A 23195-nucleotide genomic window follows, 5' to 3' on the forward strand; every position below is an offset into this window, starting at 1 on the left:
ACCGGAGAATGGAGAACAATGAAGTAGAAGTTATCTTCAATATATAGACCTAGAGTTAGTTAGACACAAAACCAAACAAAAACAAAACCCATTCACGGGTTGAGATACAAGCATTCGCCCAAATCAACACCCATTCACGGGTTGAAAAGTCTTACAAACCTTACAAAAGGTGGACTAAACACCACAACACAGATCCGAAAGAGAAGCAACATTCACGGGATTCTACTACTAAAAGCCATACTAAAAGACACTAACAGACAAGAACATTCACGGATTGCCTATTTTAGAGATTGCACTCGCTACTTGTTTCCCTTCACGTGACATCGAAGTATCTTCATGTCTCCGCAAAAACCTGCAACAAAAGACAACAACAGTTAAACACAAAAGAGTTAAATATCACTTCACATCATATATCACACAACACAACATCAATAATTAAAACACAACAAGGATCAAGAACAAGAGAGTTAAAACACAACACAGCATATATCACACAACAAGGATCAAGAACAAGAGTTATCACACAACACATCATCAATAATTAAACACAAAAGAGTTAAAACAAGACAAGTGAAGATAATATAACCTAGATGTTTGCCAACATTTGATTAACCAGTTTGTCCCTAAGTATAACTTCAGTGGGTGTTAGTTCACCCTTGTTAATCAGGCTGTCTAGCAATCTCATCTTGGCGTGTCTCTCCTTAGCTGCTTGTTCTTGATCCTTCATTGCTATGATCCGATCTAAATTTCCCACCAAACCATCTTCAACATCAATACTCACTGAGGTCGGTTTCTTCCCTTTTTTTCTTAGCAGCTTTAACCCCCGGAGGCCTCATTTCAGCTCCATCATTGGCTGGACTCGACGAGTATGTTCCGTCTGATTGTAGCTTCGTCCTCTTGTAACTACATTCCTCCATGATCCATTTCTGATCATGCTTCAGTTCCCTCCAGCAATGCTCTAGAATAAATGGTTTTTTAATGTCGTTCATGTAAATCTCATGCGCCAATTTGATCACATCGTCTTCTGATTCCCCACTCTTCTTTCTAGTATTGGCTTGTGTGTAACATCCAACAAACTTGTTAACTTGATGGTTTATCTTGTTCCACCTGGCCTGCATTGACTAGCCCCTTGACCGTTTGAACCGGTCCCTCCACCATTTGATTTGTAGTAGGCAGCGACTCTAACCCATAAACTATTTAACCGCTGCTCGTTACTCACAACTGGATCCTTGCTTGTGTTTAACCAGGCGCTTATGAGGTTGATATCCTCATGTGCACTCCACCTCTTCCTACTTCTTCTGCCTCCATCTTCTTCATTGTCGTCCACTGTAACTTCAATACAGTCTTCAGATTCTGATTGGGTGCTAAGATTAATAAGTTGAGAAGAATATGGAGAGCTAAGATTAATAGGTTGAGAAGAGAATGGAGAGCTAAATTGGATAGGCTGAGAAGAGAATGGAGATCTAAACTGGACAGGCTGAGAGGTTTGTGCAGAATTATCAGAAACGTTTGAGTTTTTTTGAGAATTCAAAAGATCCATGAAATGAGGCGGTTGAAAACCTAAAGGCTTAGTAGAATCCATTGATTGTGTTGTAGAGAAAAGGGTAATGGTGTAGGTTAGTGTTTAACATAGAAGGTTTATATTGAGGTCAAGGTTTGTTTAAAGTTAAAGAGTGTTTATTAGTACAAAGAAGATATACTTTTCAGTATATCTCTTTGAATAGACACTTGTTTTGCTTTTTCAGAAAATCTTTGGCTTCAAAAAAAGTATTCCAAAAGGTGGATTTAAAGTCAAGATTAATTTCAATTTCAATCATTTTGGGTTCAAATCAAATATCAATTTAAATAAATCTTTTCAAATAAATCTTTTTTCTTCTGAGATTCAAATCAAATATCAATTTCTTTTGATTAAAAAAACCAACAAAATCGATGGAAAAATCTAAAAGAATCCACTCCCAATGTGCCCGGTTTTTTCAAGTAAGAGAATCCACTCCCAATGTCAAGTTGATACGGGACATGAAAGGAGCATACCTTCTTAAGTAATAGAATCCACTCCCAATGTCAAGTTGATGATGTCCTCAACACGATTAACATCACCATGTGAGATGGTTTTAGGCAAAGCCATGAACGAAACCTGAGAATGTGAGAGTCGTTACAGAATCATGTAGAGCTCAGTGTTGACAAATAAGAAGAATAAGTCTAACCTGCACAAAGAGTGAGCAATGTGAGAGTCGTTACAGAATCATGTAGAGCTCAATGTTGACACCATAACAGTTACATGATTATCACACCATAACAGTTACATCATTATCACACCATAACAGTTACATCATTATCACGCCCTAACAGTTACATGATATCACACCATAACAGTTACACCTAAGACATGATTATGTAAAAGTCAATCAAAATCTAAAAAACCTAGAATCACTTGTACCACATACTCAAGCAACAAAGCCACAGCAAGACATGATTGAACTAAAACTGCATTTACGACTTACCAATCTGCCCGGTTTTATTACACCATATGACTTCAAAACAAGCCTTCTCAGCATTTTCGTTCTTCATTGTTCCTGCTGTAGGTCCATAAACTGCAGCTAGTACTTTTGTATCTCCTGAAACAAAAAACGAGAAGCATAACCATTAGAAAGTTCCATCAATCCCATTCAAAAAGTACTCATCTGAGAGATATTGAGAAAGCTGATATATGTTATCAAACAAATAAGAAACAACAAGTACCTTGCGACCAGCTAGCAGAACCATGACGATGATGAAGGATGTTACGGGAACAAGCAAGTGGTCTCAGCTGATTCGGTGTTCTTCCATCTTCTCTATCAATCTCGATTGCTCCAAAATACTTCTTCACACAACAATAGAAGACGAATCAGAACAGAGCTAGAGTAAAAAACCTAATTTCAAGGAAGCTAGAAGATGAAGAGACGGTTCCTTATCAAACAAGAAGATTTTGATGTAACAGCTTTGGTCTCGTTCTCTTTGTCTTCTCCACCAAAAGAGTTCCTACGAGTAAACTCTGATGAAGAACAAAACATCACAACACCTAAATCAGCAAGAACATATCAAAGATTCTGAATATCACAATACCAAGATTAGCCAAGAGAATATATCTAAGAGTTAGCCGAAACCAGTCAACCCTCCAAACAAAAATCAAAACCAATTGAACATCAAACATTAACCACTCTCACAATCAAATCGAAATTAATCTTAAACCCTAACATTAACAACATGCAATAAGTAAGAGATGAGAAGACAAACCTTCTCTGTTCGATTCGTCTCTCAGTCGATCTCGCCGTCTGCTTTACACTATCAGAAGACTAAGCCGCCGCCGTTGTCGCAGAAGGAGGTTGATCGTCACCGAAGCGTCAAATCTTCCGGTTTAAGCCGATTCGAGTGGCCATCGCCTTCCTCAACCAAAAACCCTTCAGTTTTATCTGGAAAAATCTGATGGTTTAAGGTGAATCCACTGATTATTTGGTTTCCATAGTAATCGCCTTTGAGTCGCCGTTTGTCTCGACAGAGAAGAGAGAGAGATTGTCGGAAAACAAAGGAAGAAGAAAATGGGGAAATAAAAAAAAAAATAGCTTTTATATTTATGTATCATCCAATCCCATTAAGCCACGTATCGTTTCTCATAGGTTGCTCCAAATGCTTTCCAAAGAATCGATACTCAGCTAAATGGACCGAAATATAGTTTTTAAATTCACATTTTGGGGCCCAATTGCAAGAGAATCATGAGAGTAACTACCAGTGGAGATGGTCTTATAAAACAAACTAGGGGTTTACACAAGTGGATTTGTCAGTGTTATCTAGAGGGTTAAAAGTGAAGAACAATATATCATTGATCACAAATGTTACCAAGCTTTTACAAATGTGAGACATTCATTCTTGATGCCATAAATGGATTAACATTGAACAAAAAAGGCAAGAAGGATGTCTGAAAAAACTTAGATTCAACCAAAAAGGTGATTCGTTTCACAAATTGCAATGATGCTTTCTCAAACATAATGGAAGCCAAACACTGGATCTAGTAATATCACATTCATATCTTCAAAGATGAAGGTTCAGAAAGACAAGCTGCAACTCCAACTTTACCTGAAAGATCTCCTAAACTAACCACATTTCTTGTAATGAATGCAAACAGAGGACTTCACTAAAGAATGACATAGAATTCATCTTCTCCCTTTCTTTTTGGTCCAGAGCAAAGCATCATTCATGGCACCTCTCAACCCTTTATCATCTATAGCATCATAGAAGCATTTGCGCCTCTTCGAGTCCCTTCTCAGTTTTGCCCAAATCGAACCACTCCGAGCCAGTGTTGTCTCATTTCCGATCACCCATAAACAGTGCCTTGCTCGAGTCAGTGCCACGTTGGCTCTTTGACGGTTACTGAGAAATCCAATCTTCCCGTTACTGTTACTTCTAACGGTGGAGATGATGATAACATCTTCTTCACCACCTTGAAACCCATCTACCGACCGAACATTCAAAGTGAAAAGCTCACCTGATAAGGAACTGTACTTATCTCTGATTCTCTCCTGGATTGCTCTGACTTGTCCTTTATAAGGTGTAATTAATCCAACACTCATCTTTATCTTTCTTTCACTTGAAACTGTTTCAGAATTAAGCAAAACTAATTAAAAAGAATGCGAGATTAATAAATACTTCAAAAGCAATAAAGATTATATACCTTTGAAAAGACTGGATATAATTTCAGAAATCACAGCAACTTCAGTCATGTTTTTGGGACTATGTCCATCACCTGACTCTTCTTTTCCACGTCCAACATTGATAAAAGAGAATGAACCAAACATGTTTCCTTGAAGAATGCTTTCTTGAACAATGGAAGCATCTTTAATTCTCCCACCATAGAACTCCTTATTGGGGAAACGACTAATAGAAGGATGCATTCGGTATTGAATATCAAGCAAATGCTTGTTGTGACCGAGTAAAACCAACCTCTCGAACAAGCTTCTTCCGAACTTCGCCTTTTCGCATTCATTACTGTGAACCATTGCAGGCAACTGAAACTCATCTCCTATTAGAATGGCGTGGCGCAGTCCCTGAAGTTGCAGTGCAGCAACTGAGTCACACTCTTTAAGCTGAGCCGCCTCGTCAATTACAGCAAATTTTACATTTCCTGTCTTTTCTGCATTCATTTCTGCAGCACCTGATGCTGTACAGATGATTATGTCTGCTTTTTGCAGACAAAAGTTCCTTATATCGTCGCTCTTCAGAATATTTGGAAACTTATCAAAACTTTTGGGAAGCAAAAGTAGAGCCTGAAGGCAGCAATCAACACGGATAAGTCTTTTGAAACTACCTTTCTTAGATTCAACTCTCAAAGAATTCTCCTGCAAGAGATACCTGACACGCTGAAGAGCTTGACGGGCTGCGATCATTTTCTCCACATCTTCAGATGAAATGAAAGAATTGGGAATATGTGTGTACAAATCAACCATATTTGTCTCCATCTTTTCACTTAGTCCATTGAAGTTCTTCTTTACAAACTCTACAAATGTTGGAATGTTTACAACTTGTTGATTCTTCTTCTTCATCTCTTCAGCTTTTTTCTTCTTCCCTCCAACATCCTTTAATGTACGGACATATTTGTCGTACTTAGATTCCGTGTTCTCAAGAAAACCAATGATTGACTTCAAACGCTGCTTCCACCCAAAAGATGGTGAAAACAGTTTACGAAGTTTACTGATGCGATGATCAAGAAAGACTATGCGGAGATGATCATTATTATTAATACCCAATCTTTTGTGGCTTCCAGCTAAAACAATATTCCCCAACCCATATGTTGCGTGTTCTGAAGATTTCTTCGATAAAGCCAATAGCCTCGATGTTACTTCTACAATAGCTGTGTTTGTTGGAGCACACACAACTGTTTTCCACCTTAGATTGAGAAGTACAAGGAGAAGAGTAGCAACCGTCTTTGTTTTACCTGTACCAGGAGGTCCCCATATTAGATTCACACTCTTCTTGTGATTTGTCTCAAGGCAGCTCAATATTGCAGCCTCTTGTGAAGAGTTCAATTTCGCTGAACAGATTATATCCAAAACATTTTGTCCCCACGTTCTAGAAGAAACAGTTTGCTCCATACCCTGAAATACAAGAAATCTACACTTACTCAAAAGACAGAAGACAAAAGACAAAAAGAAATCTTTATAGTGGATCCATCATCTTAATTAAGTAATTAAATTGGAGGAACAGAACTAAAATTTAAAGAGGAAAAATTTGTATAATTTTGATATGAATCCACATCAAAAGAATTAAGACCATTACGTATATACATACCAAAGAAGTTGGCTGAAGAACACTCTGGATGATATCAAAGTTGGGAGCTTCATGGTGCAAAGCATTCCATATACGATTGTTTGTAGTTGGATTCATGAGAGAAACACCGAAACCGAGTGAACTTTTCTCATCAGGGGATATTAATCTTGACAAAATGACAGAGATATTTGGATAATTATCAACAGAAATAGAGGCAAGAAGTAAAGGATTCAAGTCATCGATTCGTCTAGGCCTTTCCTTTGTCAGAGCAATAAGATCTCCACATTTTGGCTGATACTTTCCACTATTGCTCACTGCATCCTTAATTGTTATGTCATAGAACAACTTGTTTAATGAACTTCTACTTGATTCCTTTTTCCTTGTCTCCAACAAGGAACTTATTTCAAACAGAGGAGCTTTCGACAACGATTTGAAGCTTGAGAACAACTCGGTTCGTGTTTCCTCAAGTAGATGAGGAACAAAACACTTAAAGTACTCATGAACGGAACTAAACTTGTCTGGTATAGTCTTTACCTGTTACAAGAATAGACCATTGATTATTATAGGTATGAGTATCAAAACATGTCAACAAAGGAAGGCTTATTAAAAGATAATTAAACCTTTTGCTTGTGGAGATCTTTGTTTAGAATATCTTTGATAGACCAAGAAAAGATCCTATCAAGTAGACTTGTTTTCTCCTTTCTTTCCATGATCGTTCCACGTTTACTTACTTACTTTCCTGCGATATTATATGACAAAGAACAAGCCAAAGATTGGTATATAAAAACAAAAAGAGTGAAAAGCCAAGTGATGTTAATAGCTCTTTAAAGATGTGATTCGTCTTACAAGGCAAGTAGATAGAGTGATAGGTAGGAAGTGAAGTTGCAAGAAGAGTGATGTAATAGAGAATCAACAAATGTAAAGAGAGACCACAACGACAAGTGTGGAGAATCATTGTACTATTTTACTCGGTCTATATAAGGAAGAAGAAGTCGAAAGGTCTAAGCTAGAATTTGAAGAGTTTTTATTTTTTCTTGTTTCACTAATTTACATAAAACGGCACTTTTTCAATTTAAAAAAATAAAAATGTGAAACAGAAAACGAAATACCACTTCGTTTGCTAGAGATACATTTTTTTTTTTTGCCATCCTCTTCTCCCACTTTCCTATCCGTTTCTGTTTAATTTTCTTATTCTTTTAAAAAATAAAAAAATAATAAGAATTAGGGGATTACATTTGTTTTATCCTATATATTTTTTTTTTTGCTACTAAGATTTATATCTTTGTTTTCAAATGTAAGAACTTAAAAAAAAAAAAATGTTAGAGGTTTATATCATAGAATTTTAGTGTGTAATTGTTTATTAAAGTTTTACTATAACTTGATATATGTACTTTTTGCTTTCGTTTTAATTTGTTTTCACTGTTTACATTTTCTTTGTATTATTGCTTGTATATGCATTTGAAAGATAATTTGTGATGGAATACCAATACGTGTATGATTAAGCATCTCAAATTCTCCACATTATTTTCACTTTTTAGCACACATTATTACGAAATGTGATCATGTGCCAAACATGGAATTGGTAATTTCGTTATATGCCAAAAAATGGACATCATTCACTCCTCTTTTATGTGTTTGTCTTCTCTCTATCGTATTGGCTGGTTTCTTCTACACTATTGAAATAAGAATGGAATCACATACTTTTGTGCTCAACCTTAACAATCTCCTTATCATTCTTCACTCATTCTACGCGGACAAATTTTGGTAGGGCAATAAGGAAGGGGTTTACCTTCTAATGGTAATGTGCTGCATAATAATGCTAATCCCAGTTCACCCATGGTTTCCCCCATGTCTTGATGTGCCTTCACAAGGGATTCTGCCAACAAAAAGAATCCACAGAAGGTTTGTTCCAAGCGGGATACTACATACTGACAGAATGATGCATATTTCAACTAACAAGAATGAAATGTTACCTTACCCGTTGAGGCATTGATAATTTAAAGCTCAAGATTATGCATCTTCTCCTTCTTTTCCAAAAATTCTTCATCTTCTTCAACAACGGGTGGTTTTGATTCATCCCAGTCATTAAAAAAACTGACTGCCTCAGCTCCTTGAATCCCTACCTCCTCTTGCAGGTTGAATCACCTCATGCACTAGACCGGCGGAGGCTCCGCTGTCACCAAACAGCCACAATATCCAACATCCTAGAGGCCACATCAGTGCTCATTGGTAGCGGCAAATTCCCTTGCACCTGAAGAAACACTTTCAACTCATCATTGTTCTTGAGAGCAGAGTGTGAACATAGCCTGCGCAAGCATTTCTCCAATGCAACCCTTCTTTGCTCCACAAAGTCTTGTTTCTGTCAACTCTAAAGAAAAATGAAGACGAAACAGGAGGACCGGCACAGGTTCTAGAGAGTTTCATTGCATCCAGCGAAGAAATCGGAGGTTAGAAATCACATTATTGAGGCAATGAAATCGTGGATACAGCACGTAAAACAGTCATGGTGCAACAGAGCCCTACATGATTTTCTTCAGAACTGTAAATCTAAGGGAAAGCTACCGGAAACACTCAAGCAGCAATTGTCCCATGTTTGATATTTTATCATATCAACACTTTAGAGAAAGAACGCTGCTTCTCTTTGCTATTTCCACTTTAAGAGAGAACAAGGATATTGATTGATCGACGTTTCAAATACATTTCGAAACATATGTTACATTGATCTTTACTCTTTCCTATGCAACAAATTTCTGACAACGAGTATCCTTGTGAATGTTTTGGCAACGAATGGAACAAAACCTCATCCCACATAAACAACAATTGTATCCAGCAATATAACCACAAACCGAGCAGAAATGGCGACGAGAAGACGAGCTCGGAGGTCCAACGGCTGCTTTCAAGTAATTCGGCACATGCGCCGGTAAAGATTCCAAATTTGCCTAAAACAGATGATTCTTAGAACCACAACTCTAATGACTTAACTACAAAACTAACAACAAAAAAGTGATTAGTTTAGTTACCTCCTGCAAGAGCTCAAGGAAAGATTTAGGAGCTCTACGAGCTTCTAAAGCTTTAGCTTGTCGAGTTTTACGCTTTGATCCTTTGTGTTGCTTCTTCTGTACGTAACCTACCAACCCAACAAAACAAAGATTAAACTACTAACTACAGATTCACACAGAGAGATATCTTCAGATGTGAAACTACTAACCAAGATCATCGTCTTCATCAAGAGAAGCTTCTTCATCATCGTTCACATCTACCACTTCAATAGCACCATTGTCGTTCTCTAAAGCCTCTAGCCGAGCTATAGCAGCCTACACAATCAACCACTTTTCAAAGACGATTCAATTTTTTTTTCCCTAAACCCAAACAAAAAAAAAAAGTGATTTTATCTCACCTGAGTTCGATTGTCATTGCTTGTAAGAGCTGCCGCCATCTTCGTAGCAACCTTACGAGTCCGATTTGACACTCGACGATTCGTCGTCTCTTCCTCCATTTCGGAAAAATTATCAGTTCTCCGGCGACGATGGAAGCGCAGCGGCGGTAGAGTTGTATTCGGCGGTGTCTCTCTTTTTAGGTTATATTTTCTTAGAAAATAGTCAGATCGGCCCATTGGGCCTTATGTTTTAACAAATTCCAAAGCCCGAAATAAAAGTGCAAAGCCTGCTTCTCTATACTGGAATTTTTATTATTAGGTCGTATTATACAAGTTTACAACTACAAAAACAAAACAATCTCAATGATACAAGAATATACAGTACAATACAACACAGATTTAATGTAATTTAAAGAAACCTAATTAATTGGTTTTGGATTCACAAAGAACCCTCAAAAAAATTAATAACCTAATTAATGAGAGTGATGATGAGACCAAGGAGAAACTAAACTCTTGTAATCAAACTTGCCGTTCAAGAAACCATCACCACCTTTTTGGTTCCTCACTTGTTGCTGCACCACCAAAACTGACCCTTCTGAGGCAAAGACGCTCCCAGCCACGGTGTCTCCAATGACTCCAAGCTGGTGGTCTTCACTCCATGTGTCTAACCCTTCTAGAATCTTTGGGTTGATCCCTTCTCTTCTCCCGGTTATCCATAGATCGTAGTCGTTAACGTTCATTGCCTGGATCGCAGCCACTGTCTCAGCACCGTTCTTGACTACAACCTCCTTGTAACTGACCCTCTCGTTGCTTTCGTTCTTGACCCAAAACCATGTCACTACCCCATCGTCTAGCTTCTTCTCTCTCTCGTCCTCTCCTTCGTGGTTGTACGACAAAAATCGGATCACCGTCAAGGTTACGTCCGGGTTCGTCGACATTCTATCCGCAAGATGTAGAGCTTCTCTGTTATCAGCTCCTCCTAAAAACAGAACCACGAAACGGTACGTTTCTTGCTTAAAACGGCTTGAGTTTGTTGAGTGTTGTAGGTCCATGGATAACCGAACCACGGCGTTTTTAAGCCGTCCCTTGTCGTAATAGATACAGACTGAGCATGGTGTGTGTGATAAAACGTCTACGTTTACGGATAACATGCCGGAGTCACGTAGCTCCGTAGGGGCTGCGTCTTCAAGACGCTCTTTTTGATAAGGTAAGAGAATGAAAGCGGTTTTCTTGGCCAAGGCCAGCTCGCAAATGTCTTGGTACATGAGACGCTTTGGAGCATGAGCGGTGTAGGCACGTAGCGTCACGCACTCATCTCTTTTCTCTTGGTATAACTTAAAGGCGCTCTGCACTTGGTCTACTCTTCCACTTTGCGTACGCTCTTTCTCTTCCTCTTCCTCCTCGTATTCTTCTTCCTCCTCCTTTCCCCGCTCGTGGTCAATAAATAACGGCGTGGCTCTCCCTGTTAGTTCCACCAGCTGGACTGCCAATATAGACAAGGGACTATTTTTAGTGGGATAGGCGAAGTCGAGGAAGGTGATCAAGCCGGACAAGGTTTCATGGTCGGACACTGCAAGAACGAGTCCCATCTCGGTGTTGTGAGGAGTATGCTGGATGGTGCGGTGTTTGCTGCTTCTGTAAGGCCGATTGGGATCGTAGAGAAAGCTGATGAGTGGCGTCATTACAGCCGTAACAACAACCGCATGCAAAACCATGATAGTGAAACCGGGAAAGCCCACAATACGTTTATCGATCCAATGCAAGTAGACCAAGATATCCATCTGGCCTCTCAAATTCATCATCAAACCAAGCGTGATACTGTCCCTAGCAGGGACTTTGAAGAAGAGAGCAGTGGCAGCGGTAGAGAGAAACTTGGTTATGAAGGCGACAACGGTCATGTAGACGAGAGGAGCGAGCTGGTCAGGCCATATCTCATCTCTAATGAAGTGGACATTAGTGCCTTGTCCCACCAAAGCAAAAGAGAAAGGCATCAAAAACTCATAGATAAAGGTCTCGCTCCGAACAGACAACGTCGAACTCAACGGTGGACCATGAGGGACAAGCAACCCTAGCCAAATTGGTCCCACGGCTATAGCAAGACCGAACATGTCAGTGAGGAAACAAGAGACAAGGACACCCATGAGAATCATAACGATGTAGTTTTGGTTCACAAGTGTTCCTTCAGGCGTTTGGGAGATAATCCAATCAAAGGCTCGTCTTACAACCAGAAGCATAAAAGTGGCGAAGATAATCACCGATATTAGAAACCAGACTACAGAATAAGCTCCTCCAACGTCAGCATGCGTCATGGCTTCAAAAAAAACAATCACGTAAACCCCTGCCATGTCTCCAAGGAGAGCCACCGACATGGCAAACTTGCCCACCTCGGAGTTGAGAAGGTTCATGTCTCTCAAAACGGTGTAAATAACAGGGAAAGAGGTGAAAGCCAAGGCGAAAACGATCCCTCCAATGGACGAAGGCTTCTTCAAGCTTTCATCCATTTGGTCTCGCAGGGCCATCCCCGCGGCTCCCACGCAGATAATGGGCACGACAATGCCGATGGCAGCAATGTACTTGTGCTTTCTTGGTGCCTTCCCAATGGATGTGACGTCTGTCTTGGCGGCCGTGAGGAAGAGGAAGTAAAAGAATCCCAATAGTCCTATGTTTGCGCATATGTAGTTTGCGATCGGTGGGAATAGATAGTAATTGAAATTTCTGCTTCCTCCAAACAAGGACGGTCCTATCATCATTCCACCCTTCAAACACATAAAACCATTTTTTTAATATTAGCTCCAAAATGGATTTTCTCAACTATAAAAAAAATGCAAATATAAGAGATATGGGTGACGAACAATGATCTCACTGACTATACGAGGTTGACGAAAAGGTCGAAGGAGGAAGCTAACGAATTTGATGAAGAAAATGATGATGATTGCTTCAATCAAAAAGGTCGAAAATGCGTAGTTCATGCCATTTTCGCCTTTGAACATTCCAAACGGCTGCTTACTATGAAGTTTCCGGCAAACCACCGGAAGTTTGGGGGAGAAAACACGACTGGTGACTTCTCCGGGAGTGGTTGAGTTACCCGGCCAGAACCCAAAATGGGCAGGCAGGACACTCTGGACGTCATTGATGGGGAAATGCCTAACCATGCAAACTAATCTTTCATATCAAGATTTTTCACGTAAACGATAATATCATCGATAGAGAGAAAGACAATAGATCCATGACTGATGTATCTTTTTTTCAACAGATGTGGACGTGCGTCATTTCGGGAACAATTTTTAGTTTTCGCTTACTCTTCAATTTTTTCATCATTATTTTTATTTATTTTTTTTCTCTGTATTTGTTTTTTTTTCCCTCCTAATGAAATAAAATACTTATGTTTCGTGGTATCTATGTCACGATCTATTTTTATCACAATTAAAGTAGCCAACGAAAGTGAACCACTGGGATTTGTTTTCTTTTAACATATCCTAGAAGGCTAGAACCAATTATACTTTCATCTCTTTTTCTTCTTTTTAGTTTTGTTAATATAGGTTACTATTCAATATATCATTATAAAGTAAAAAGAAAATAAAAGTGAAAAGTAGGGGTGGGCGTTCGGTTTTTCGGTTTGGTTTTGGTTCGGTTTTTTTGGTTTACAGTTTTTTTGGTTTTATAAAAATGGAACCATAAAGAAACCATATGTAATTCAGTTTGGTTACGGTTCGATTTTTTCGGTTTACGGTTTTTTCGGTTTACGGTTTTTTCGGTTTCATCAGAAATGAAATCATATAAAAACCATATGTATCACAGTTTGGTTCGGTTTCGGTTTGGTTCTGGTTTTTAACGGTTATTTCATGCTTTTAAAAAATAAATAGTTGATACATAACTAAAACTAAACATAAAAGTAATTATGAATATATATAGGTTAGGGAATAGAGACTTAGGTTAAGGTTTTGTAATTTTATAGATTAATAGGAGATCAATAATTAAAGCTCAATAATGAAAAAATATTATTGATTAGTAATTATATCTAATTATCCTAAATTTTTATAAAAAACCAAAAAAACTATTCGGTTTTACGGTTTTTAACCGGACCAAACCTAAACCAAATGGTTAATTAAAATGAAAACCAAACGGATTTTTAGATTTAACCATAACCAAACCAAACCATTTATTTCGGTTTTTCGGTTTTCGGTTTTTTTGCCCACCCCTAGTGAAAAGGGTTAATTAAACAAAGTGTTTTCATTTCACAAAGTGTAAAAATTTATTAATGTTTTTAACCAACAAATAAAAACTAAGCATATGAAATTCATCAATTAATGTCCTCTAAAGTTTGGTGTACTTTTTCTTATTGGCATGAGATTTGATTTACTCTTCAAGGGATAGATCCATATATTGCCCCCCAAAAAAAACGAAGGGTTGGATCCACATTTACAACAATATACATCTGTTCATATTTATAAAATTTAATTCTGCAAAAACATACAAAATCTTGGACATAAATATGAGGGAAATTAATAGACTAAACCAATTTAAAGTACTGCAAACACTAATTAAGTAAGCGAATCTACTCAAAATTAAAACAAATTGTATTATAAATAGAGGTTGATTTCTTAAACATAATAGAAGAGTCATTAGATCTTATTTTATTTTTCAAAACAAAGTTTACTTTTGCAGGATTCTAAGACGATCAGAGATGGCAAAATGGAGTGCAATAGTACTTATAATGATGGTGGTGATTGTTGTGGTGGCAGTAGAAGCAAACGGGACTATAAATGATTGGAAAAAAGATTGGATTAACTGTTATCGCAAGTGTTCAAAGCCTTGTAACGAACACGACGGTAATTGCTTCTTACGTTGCAAAGTCAAATGCGGTGGCCCAAACCCTCCCCATAGTTACTCACGGTATTATTTTCTCCACACATTTCTACAGTTATATATAAGTTATACGTATTGTTCTAATTTTCATGATATATATCCATGTATAGAGTTTCACATGGGACAACATCCGAAGAAGTTCGCACAGAAGGAGATACTGATAGAAATAATTTTTCATAGAAAATTTGTGATTGTCTCTAACATTTTTGAAGTTTTAAGTTTATTTTGAAAATCTAATAAAAATATTGATAAAATAAAAATTATCTATTTTAAAAATACATAAATTATCACAATTATGTGTATATATATATATATATATATATTTTGTTTTTTCATTTTCGTATCATAATATTGATTCATTTATGAAATTATTTTTCGCATTTGCTATGGAACATGCTAAGTAAACTCAATTTTTTTTAAAAAAAAATAGACCTAAAGAAATAGATATGTTCATAGATTAGATGCCAGATTTACTCAATATTATTATCCAGAAAGAATGTTCGTAATATTGCTATTTGACCACATGTAGGTCCTCTCACTACACCTAGAAGGATTCTCAAGAAATGCAGCTCCCCTCTATTTCTAGGAACATGTCCAAGCCTCCCTTTTTGAGTACCTCTTCTCCTAGAAATAAATCGCTTCTCTTTCCTGTTCCAAGTAAAACGATTTGGAATCTCCTCATATGTGAGCGTACTCGCATCTGGGTTGACCCTATTCAAATTTAACCAAGCTGTGAACATAGATGCATCACCATCGTTATCACCATTGTCATCACCATCAAAGAAACATAACTTCACCTGTGGAACCTGAAAAGTTAGTTTAAGCTCAGAAACATCAGCCATATGAGTCGTCAAAACCTTTAGGTCAAATTTAAATGAAACCAAAATTGGAGGAAATATATAGAGGCCTTACACTATTTATTCAATTAAAATACATCCCCATACATTTAATACTCGTTTTAAAAATTCAAAGAATATCTTTTAGTCAACAATTACGAAGTATGACACTTCGTATTTTCAAAAAACGATTACCTCTTCAAACAGTACCCTTAAACACACCAAATATAGACGTTGGTGGAAGCAAAACTGTTGTACAAACAACACACTAATGACAAGAATCAGGTCAACAATTAAACCTACACAATAATGGCATTTAAGTACTATTCTGTTACAAAGAAACCAAAGGGTCGAGAAATACACACAACGGCAACAAGGAATTGAATACCAATATTAAAGCCCAAATAAATACCAAATCAGACCACCAACATGAGAGACATGCAGTATGTAGGAGTATAAAAACCATCAGCCCAAGCATAGAAACCATTTACAACACATACAAAAAAAGAAAAACATTTACACACTATATCAATCACTGAACCAATGGAATATATACTATATGCAATGTACTCTGCTCTAATTCCTACTCAAACAAATCCTCGAAACAACCTCCATCTCAAACTCTCAAGGCCACATCGAGGAGAAAATGACATCACCTATATCATCCCGTTCACACACGAGCAAATCCTACATCCCACTAATAATCACTTCAAAGAGATCACCAACTTCTACCTCACATTCCATGATATTGATGCAGCAACATCAGGTAGTTTAACCAATATTTTGACAGATTTTATACACTCAACAATTGTATTACTTGGAGAGGGAAGTACACAACAAATAGAAGTTTACCTCGAGATCGAAGATAACAACCCAAATGCAGCAACAAGGCTAGATGTGGAAGTGCTAATAGGTGAGCTAGAAACTACCCAGACCCAAGTGAGAGAAGAAGAAGAGGGGGAATGCTCAATATGTCTGGAAGATCTTAAGGGAGAAAGTACCATAAACACTCTACTATGCAATCACAAATTCCACCATGACTGTATTGCAAATTGGTTACGTTGCATCACAACATGCCCAATTTGTAATTTGTAGAAGACAATTACTTTAATCTTTACTACATTTCTTTTTTTAATAATAAATCATGAATAATACCACTTTATTACTCCAAAAAACAAAAGCACTATAAAATAATATATTTTGTTATATATACATTATGGCAACACCAATAACCGAACTCAGTTATAGACTATCAATTTAAAATATATTGTACAAAATGGCATCTGAAGCAAGACAACAATTAAAGAGTTACAAAATCTAGAATTAAAACCAAACACATGACAAACAACAGAGAAGGAAAACACTATTGGAAGTGTAAAATAAACAGGTTATAGAAAAAAAAAGTGAACAGACGCAGAAACGACCGCTTATTAGTTGATAAAAATTATACACTGGCAAAGTCATTAAAATATTCAAAACCCCTCTACTAATAACCATACGACCACAAGTAAGCAGATTCAAAATTTGAATCAGTAATCAAAAAAAAAAAATGCTCAGGAACCATGATTTCCTCATACGTTACATTATTAACCTTTGGGTCAGCACCTATATTTAAATTTACAGCTATTACATCATACTTACTTCCTCATTTCCTTGTCCTAAAAATCTTACAATTCTAAGTTCCTTTGAAGTTTAAAATTTAGAGACCAAAAAAACACTAAAAATAAAAAGACAAACTTAAAAACATCATAGTTGGAAGGGGTGGGGAAACAGATTAAATCAGACACTCCGTCAGTCTCACTCATGGATGCTAAGAGAGCACGAAAAAGAAGGAGAATTATCATTGCCCAGAAAAAAATAAAAAGGGGAGACTACAACCAATAACCACTAATTCTTCCAAATCAAATACTAATCGTATGCTTCATATTTAGCTTTTAAAATGTTTCCATGGTTCCCACTTAAGTACTTAGCTTCATATCTGATCTATGAATGAATTAGGTAAGATACCAAAGCGGAGACAGAAATCAGTCAAAACTCCACCAGACCCTACAAGTAAGCTTCTTTCAAACAATGATCAACTTCGCTTAAACAATGCTTAACTAATCTAGCCGTCACCTAAATTCGCAAACCCATTTGTCTAACAAATGCAGACATCATAAAAATTAAAGATGTGGATAATTTGAGATCATCTTGTGGGAAAACAACATATGGTAATCCTTAACATATACCTCGGTTAAATAGCATCATATTGACAATGCTTTGTCCTCACGTTCTTATCTCCTAAATAGAGTTAGGCCAGTCATCAGGCTCAAAACAACGGTCACTCAAACCTCGCAAAAAACCAGCAGAGGGTAGCAAGCTAACAGGCAGGAAACGTCAGGCGCCCAAACCTGCAATCACTAATGGCCAGAGAAAATGTAAGCTTAATTTAACAATCCAGAGTCTTACCAATTCTTTAAATAAATAACTAAATATTCTTACACATGCATCACCAGCTAAAAGGCGTCGTCGCCTACCACCCTCATTCGATTTGGTTGAATGTCCACACTGCGGTGCACTTATGTGGCATGCTGAAAGCACAACGAAAACTAAAGACAAAAGAAAATTAACCTTCGCCCTTTGTTGTCATGGTGGACGTGTGTCTTTACCAAAGGTGAAGGAGACTCCAGATTTCCTAGATAGACTGCTTAAAACATCTGCCAATTTCCGCCAGAATATAAGAGTGGCTAACTCAGCGTTTGCATATACCTCTACGGGAGCCAAAGTTTGACGACTCCGTAAACAATAAACCGGGTCCATACACATAGAGTTCATGGCCAAAACTGCCACCGTCTTGGATCTATGCTACCTGCAGCAGGCGATGAACCAAAGTATTCTCAGATGTATATTTTTGACACGGCCAATGAAGTGAAGAACAGAGTAAAGTCGGTCACCAGAACGGAATCATCGACTTCCCTTGACGAGGAAACCGTTTCTGGATTGATGGAGATGCTTGACAGCACAAGTGCGCTCACTAAAATATATAGAGCCGCCAGAGATCGTTACGAGCTTCACAAACCTACGGAGTTGTCTATAAGATTGGTGGCCCAAAGGCACCGTGGGAAGCAATATGATTTGCCAACCTCCGATGAAATAGCTGGACTAATTGTAGGTGATCTATCTTCCACAACAGGGGGTAGAGATGTCATCGTCCATCTCCAATCAGATGACCTTCAAAGAATAACCGAGTTACATCCACTTTACATGGCTCTACAATACCCTTTGTTGTTCCCATACGGCGAAGATGGTTACCATCCAGATATACCATATGCATCTAGAACACATAGGAAGGCTATCAAAAGGGAATTTGTCACCATGCTAGAGTTCTACGCTTATCAAATACAAACAAGATTATTACAAGGTACCACTCTCATCAGATCTGGACGTCTTCTCCATCAATACACCGTTGACGCATATATTGCAATAGAACAAGAAAGGATGGGCTAGTACAGACGAAACTAGAAAACCTTAAGGGCTGATGTTTACCACAACATATGTGATGCTATTGACATAGGGGATAGTGATGCCATTAAAGTGGGATGCAGAATAATACTACCTTCATCTTTCACTGGAGGCCCAAGATATATGGCACAAAATTACCAAGACGCGATGGCAATTTGTAGAACATTTGGGAATCCCGACTTATTCATCACCATGACGGCAAACCCGAATTGGGAAGAAATCAAAGAGCATCTGCAATGTTGCGGTAATTTTATGCCCAATGACCGACCAGATCTTGAATCTCTTGTTTTTAAGATGAAGTTAGAAGCTCTGGTGGCTGATCTTTGGGATGGGGATTTCTTCGGCGAGGCCAAATCAAGTAAGAAGCTATCTTTAAAATTAATAGCAATTAAACAAGTTCTGGAAAAATAACCCTCAATTTCTCTCGATGTAGTGGTGTACATATTTGGGTTGTCGACTAAAACTACACGAGAAAACTCAGAAACATAAAACGAAACACAAACCTGATACTAATATAATTATAAGGATAAACAAATACCAACTCTTTCTCAGTAAGAGAGTCACCACTTATATTTTGTAGGAAATTTTTTTAAAGACAAATATATATATATATATATCTGTAATATTATTATTATTATTAGTTTACATATTAATTTTTAATATGAAGGACCTAATTGACCAAATATTTTGAATACATTATTCAATAATATTACTTCAAATTTAAAATGATCAAAAACCAGTAATATTTTTGCATATAGGTAACCACGGTTTTAAGATTTGGTTAACTCGTTAGTGTAAATGTAATTTCCCACAGTTTCATATACTTCTAACATCCAATCTTTCAAAAACACTTTCAAATAAAATACACATTACTAATTCAAATAAAATATCTCTGCATTTCCTCCAATAGATGTTTTCTAGAGGCTTTACAGTAATGGATTAAACAAAGTTATACTATTCTACTTATTTTATTCCTCAAGTAATCAGTTAGACAACTAGCAGTTTACACAATCTTTTGACGATGTTTTAACAGGGCAAAAACCAGTTCGAAATAATAATACTAATGCTCCTAAAATTCATATTGCAGTTGTATACACCATCGAGTTCCAAAAGCGGGGCTTGCCTCATGCGCATATCTTGGTGTGGCTGAGAGATGATATGAGGAATCCCACCAACACAGACATAGACAAAATAATCTCCGCTGAGATCCCAGATGAGAACAATGATCCTGAAGGTTATCAATTGGTCGAGCAGTTTATGACGCATGGTCCATGTGGCAAAGATAATCCAAATTTGGCATGCAACTGAGAATGGCTTATGCACGAGAGGATTCGCAAAACCATACACACATAAAACAGAGTTCGATGACAAAGGTTTTGTGACCTACCGACGACGGTGTAATTCAACGAACTAAATTACTAAAGGGGGTACACACTTAGATAACCGATTTGTTGTCCCACACAATCTTCCATTGCTTAAAAAGTACAAGGCGCATATCAATGTGGAGTGGTGTTGCAAAACAGAGGCAATAAAGTATTTGTTCAAATATGTAACCCAGGGAGTTGACAAGGCGACCATTGTTGTAGGAAGGAAAAAAGGAACTACTGGAGAAGCTGGTTGCAGCAACCAAAATATCGAAGACATAGACGAGATAAGAAAGTATCAAGAATGCTGTTATCTATCAGCATGTGAGGCTATGTGGCGCATCTTTGCCTTCGACATTCATTATAGCAAACCAGTCGTACAACGCCTTACTTTGCATTTACGGGACCAACAACCTGTTACATATAGTGCAGACCAAAGTCTTGACAGCGTAATCTCACGGCCTGGTATTGACATAACCATGTTCACAGAGTGGATGAAGATGAACGAAACAGACCCTTTCGCACGTACATTAACATATGCTCAATTCCCACTATGGTATGTGTGGAATACAACCCCAAAAACGTGGACAAGAAGAAAGCAAGGTCACACCATCGGCAGGATTGTCAACATCCATCCAACAGTAGGTGAGCTGTACTACTTGAGACTGCTTCTAGGCGCGGTCACAGGACCAACAAGTTATGACGATATATTAACTGTCGATGGAATCATTTACGATGACTTCAAAGGTGCGTGTTTGGCCAGGGGTATGCTTGATGGAGACAAAGGATGGGTAGAAGCATTAGAGGAAACTCGTCAGTGGGGTTTCCCATGCCAGTTGCGTAGTCTCTTTGTCACACTCTTAATCTATAGTTATGTTAGCAGCCCATTGAATTTGTGGAACCACTCTTGGCTGTATATGGCAGAGGATATTGAGCACACGCAACGACAAAAACTGAAACTCACCAAACTCCACCTCACAGAGGAGCAGCTAAAGAACTACACATTGCTAGAGATTGAGAAAATCCTGCAGCAACACGACAAAACACTGTCAGATTTCCCAGACATGCCTATGCCAGACAAAGAGCTGATGAAAGAGCTGAATAATTCATATCTTATGGAAGAGAAAGGTTACGACAAAGACGAACAACAAACAGAGCATGATCGTTTATTTGTGAGTTTGAATGACGAACAGAGATTGGTCTTCCATGCAGTGATGGACTCCATTGAAAATGGAGACGGAAGATTCTTCTTCCTTAATGGACCAGGGGGACTGGTAAGACGTACTTATACACAACATTAATAACAAAGCTAAGAGCAATGGAAAAGGTTGTATTGCCCGTTGCATTTTCAGGCATTGCAGCTTTGCTTCTCCCAGGAGGGCGCACAACCAACTCAAGGTTCAAAATCCCAATAACCATGCATGAGCATTCTATGTGTGAAATCAAAAAAGGATCGATGCTTGCTGAACTGTTAAGGAAAACAGATTTGATCATTTGGGATGAGGCACCAATGACTCATCGTTTTGCATTTGAGGCGGTTGACAGATCATTGCGGGATCTTCTTGCGGAAGATGATCCCAAAGCAATGCACAAACTCTTTGGGGGGAGGGGGGGGGAAGACGGTATTACTTGGTGGCGATTTCAGACAAATCTTACCCGTTATATCAGGAGGCAGTCGTCAAGACACGGTCTTAGCAACAATAAACAGATCATATATGTGGGATTCATGTAAGTTCTATAGCCTAACCCTGAATATGCGTTTAAAGTGGATGAGATTAAATTTGCTCAGTGGATACTTCAAGTTGAGGACAGAACAGCGCCAAAAAAAAAAAAATAGAGATAGCTACGATGAGGTTGACGACATCAAAATTAATGGAAAACTACTCCTACAAAACGGCGAGAAACAGATTGCACAATTAGCGACTGATGTATATCCGGATTTCAAGACTTCGTATCTAGACCGAGAATACATTACAAAGAGGGCGATTCTAACTCCAAAGAATGACACTGCTCACGAACTGAATATGTTTCTCCAAGACAAAATCCCAGGTGACGCAAAGGAATATTTGAGTGCAAACAGTATAGAGATGGATGGGGATTCAAACGACTCAGATGAACTGCTATACCCTGCAGAATTTTTGAACTCCCTCAAAATATCAGGTTTGCGAGATCATTGTTTGAAACTAAAAATAGGGTCTCCAGTTATGCTTATACGGAATCTGAATCAGAAAGAAGGAATTTGCAATGGAACCAGGCTAATAGTGACACGATTGGGAACTAGAGTAATTGAAGCAGAGATCTTAACTGGTACAACAGTTGGTAACAAGGTGGTCATCCCAAGGATAATACTATCTCCACCTGATCAGAAGTGGCCATTCAAATTAAAAAGACGACAATTCCCTCTACGTTTGAGCTACGCAATGACTATTAATAAAAGTCAAGGCCAAAGTTTGGAACAAGTTGGCATATATTTACCAAAACCCATTTTCAGTCATGGACAATTGTATGTGACGCTATCACGAGTAACATCAGAAGGAGGATTGAAGGTCCTTAACATGGAGGAGGAGGCAACACATACAATTAAAAACATTGTATACAAAGAAGTATTCAACAACGCAACCACATATAGGTGACAGTAGGTATCCTCTCAATCACAAAGTAAGCTATGTTGGCATTTCACACTTCTGCTTCTTTCCCTCTTTTTAACCAAAAAACGAGCTAAATCATGCTTAGTTCGTATGAAATAATTGCAGAAATGCGTAGTTCATCCGCAGCTCCGTCCAACAGTAATTTTAGAAAGAGGCTTCACGAAGACTAAAGATAAGAAATAAAACGAGAGAGCCCAGCTACAAACCAACGACATTGTCCATCTGGTATGAAATCCTTCTCTTCACTCTTTGTTTTAATAGAGACTCTATTATTTTGTTTCGGAAGCTTCGACGGACAACAGAGGCG

The 23195-nt window shown here is 37.9% G+C and overlaps 6 protein-coding genes across 6 annotated transcripts; 2 read left to right on the forward strand and 4 right to left on the reverse strand.

Moving 5' to 3' along the window:
* LOC104720509 (glutathione S-transferase T3-like) lies at positions 771 to 1582 on the reverse strand. Its single transcript, XM_019230769.1, has 2 exons — positions 1108 to 1582; positions 771 to 1054 (listed from the first exon to the last, which is right to left on the reverse strand). Exons 1-2 carry the CDS (start codon positions 1580 to 1582, stop codon positions 771 to 773), a joined length of 759 nt encoding a protein of 252 aa, XP_019086314.1.
* LOC104719335 (helicase sen1) lies at positions 3897 to 8835 on the reverse strand. The gene is made up of 6 exons (XM_010437245.2): positions 8271 to 8835; positions 8087 to 8173; positions 6918 to 7036; positions 6319 to 6831; positions 4706 to 6125; positions 3897 to 4627 (listed from the first exon to the last, which is right to left on the reverse strand). Exons 3-6 carry the CDS (start codon positions 7005 to 7007, stop codon positions 4188 to 4190), a joined length of 2463 nt encoding a protein of 820 aa, XP_010435547.1. The 5' UTR covers positions 7008 to 7036; positions 8087 to 8173; positions 8271 to 8835; the 3' UTR covers positions 3897 to 4187.
* On the reverse strand, positions 8920 to 9865 carry LOC104719334 (SWR1 complex subunit 6-like). The gene is made up of 4 exons (XM_010437244.2): positions 9695 to 9865; positions 9506 to 9611; positions 9318 to 9424; positions 8920 to 9236 (listed from the first exon to the last, which is right to left on the reverse strand). The coding sequence occupies exons 1-4, from the start codon at positions 9791 to 9793 to the stop codon at positions 9033 to 9035; spliced, it is 516 nt and encodes a 171-aa protein (XP_010435546.1). The 5' UTR covers positions 9794 to 9865; the 3' UTR covers positions 8920 to 9032.
* On the reverse strand, positions 10147 to 12825 carry LOC104720510 (cation/H(+) antiporter 24). The gene is made up of 2 exons (XM_010438401.1): positions 12526 to 12825; positions 10147 to 12429 (listed from the first exon to the last, which is right to left on the reverse strand). The coding sequence occupies exons 1-2, from the start codon at positions 12823 to 12825 to the stop codon at positions 10147 to 10149; spliced, it is 2583 nt and encodes an 860-aa protein (XP_010436703.1).
* Positions 14277 to 14736, forward strand: LOC109126977. The gene is made up of 2 exons (XM_019230998.1): positions 14277 to 14566; positions 14650 to 14736. The coding sequence occupies exons 1-2, from the start codon at positions 14358 to 14360 to the stop codon at positions 14717 to 14719; spliced, it is 279 nt and encodes a 92-aa protein (XP_019086543.1). The 5' UTR covers positions 14277 to 14357; the 3' UTR covers positions 14720 to 14736.
* LOC104720511 lies at positions 18217 to 22873 on the forward strand. Its single transcript, XM_019230770.1, has 7 exons — positions 18217 to 18775; positions 18929 to 19234; positions 19910 to 20172; positions 20435 to 21514; positions 21593 to 21638; positions 21692 to 21968; positions 22030 to 22873. The coding sequence occupies exons 1-7, from the start codon at positions 18217 to 18219 to the stop codon at positions 22871 to 22873; spliced, it is 3375 nt and encodes a 1124-aa protein (XP_019086315.1).

This window comes from Camelina sativa, chromosome 10 (genome assembly GCF_000633955.1).
Source record: "Camelina sativa cultivar DH55 chromosome 10, Cs, whole genome shotgun sequence".
NCBI lineage: Eukaryota > Viridiplantae > Streptophyta > Magnoliopsida > Brassicales > Brassicaceae > Camelina > Camelina sativa.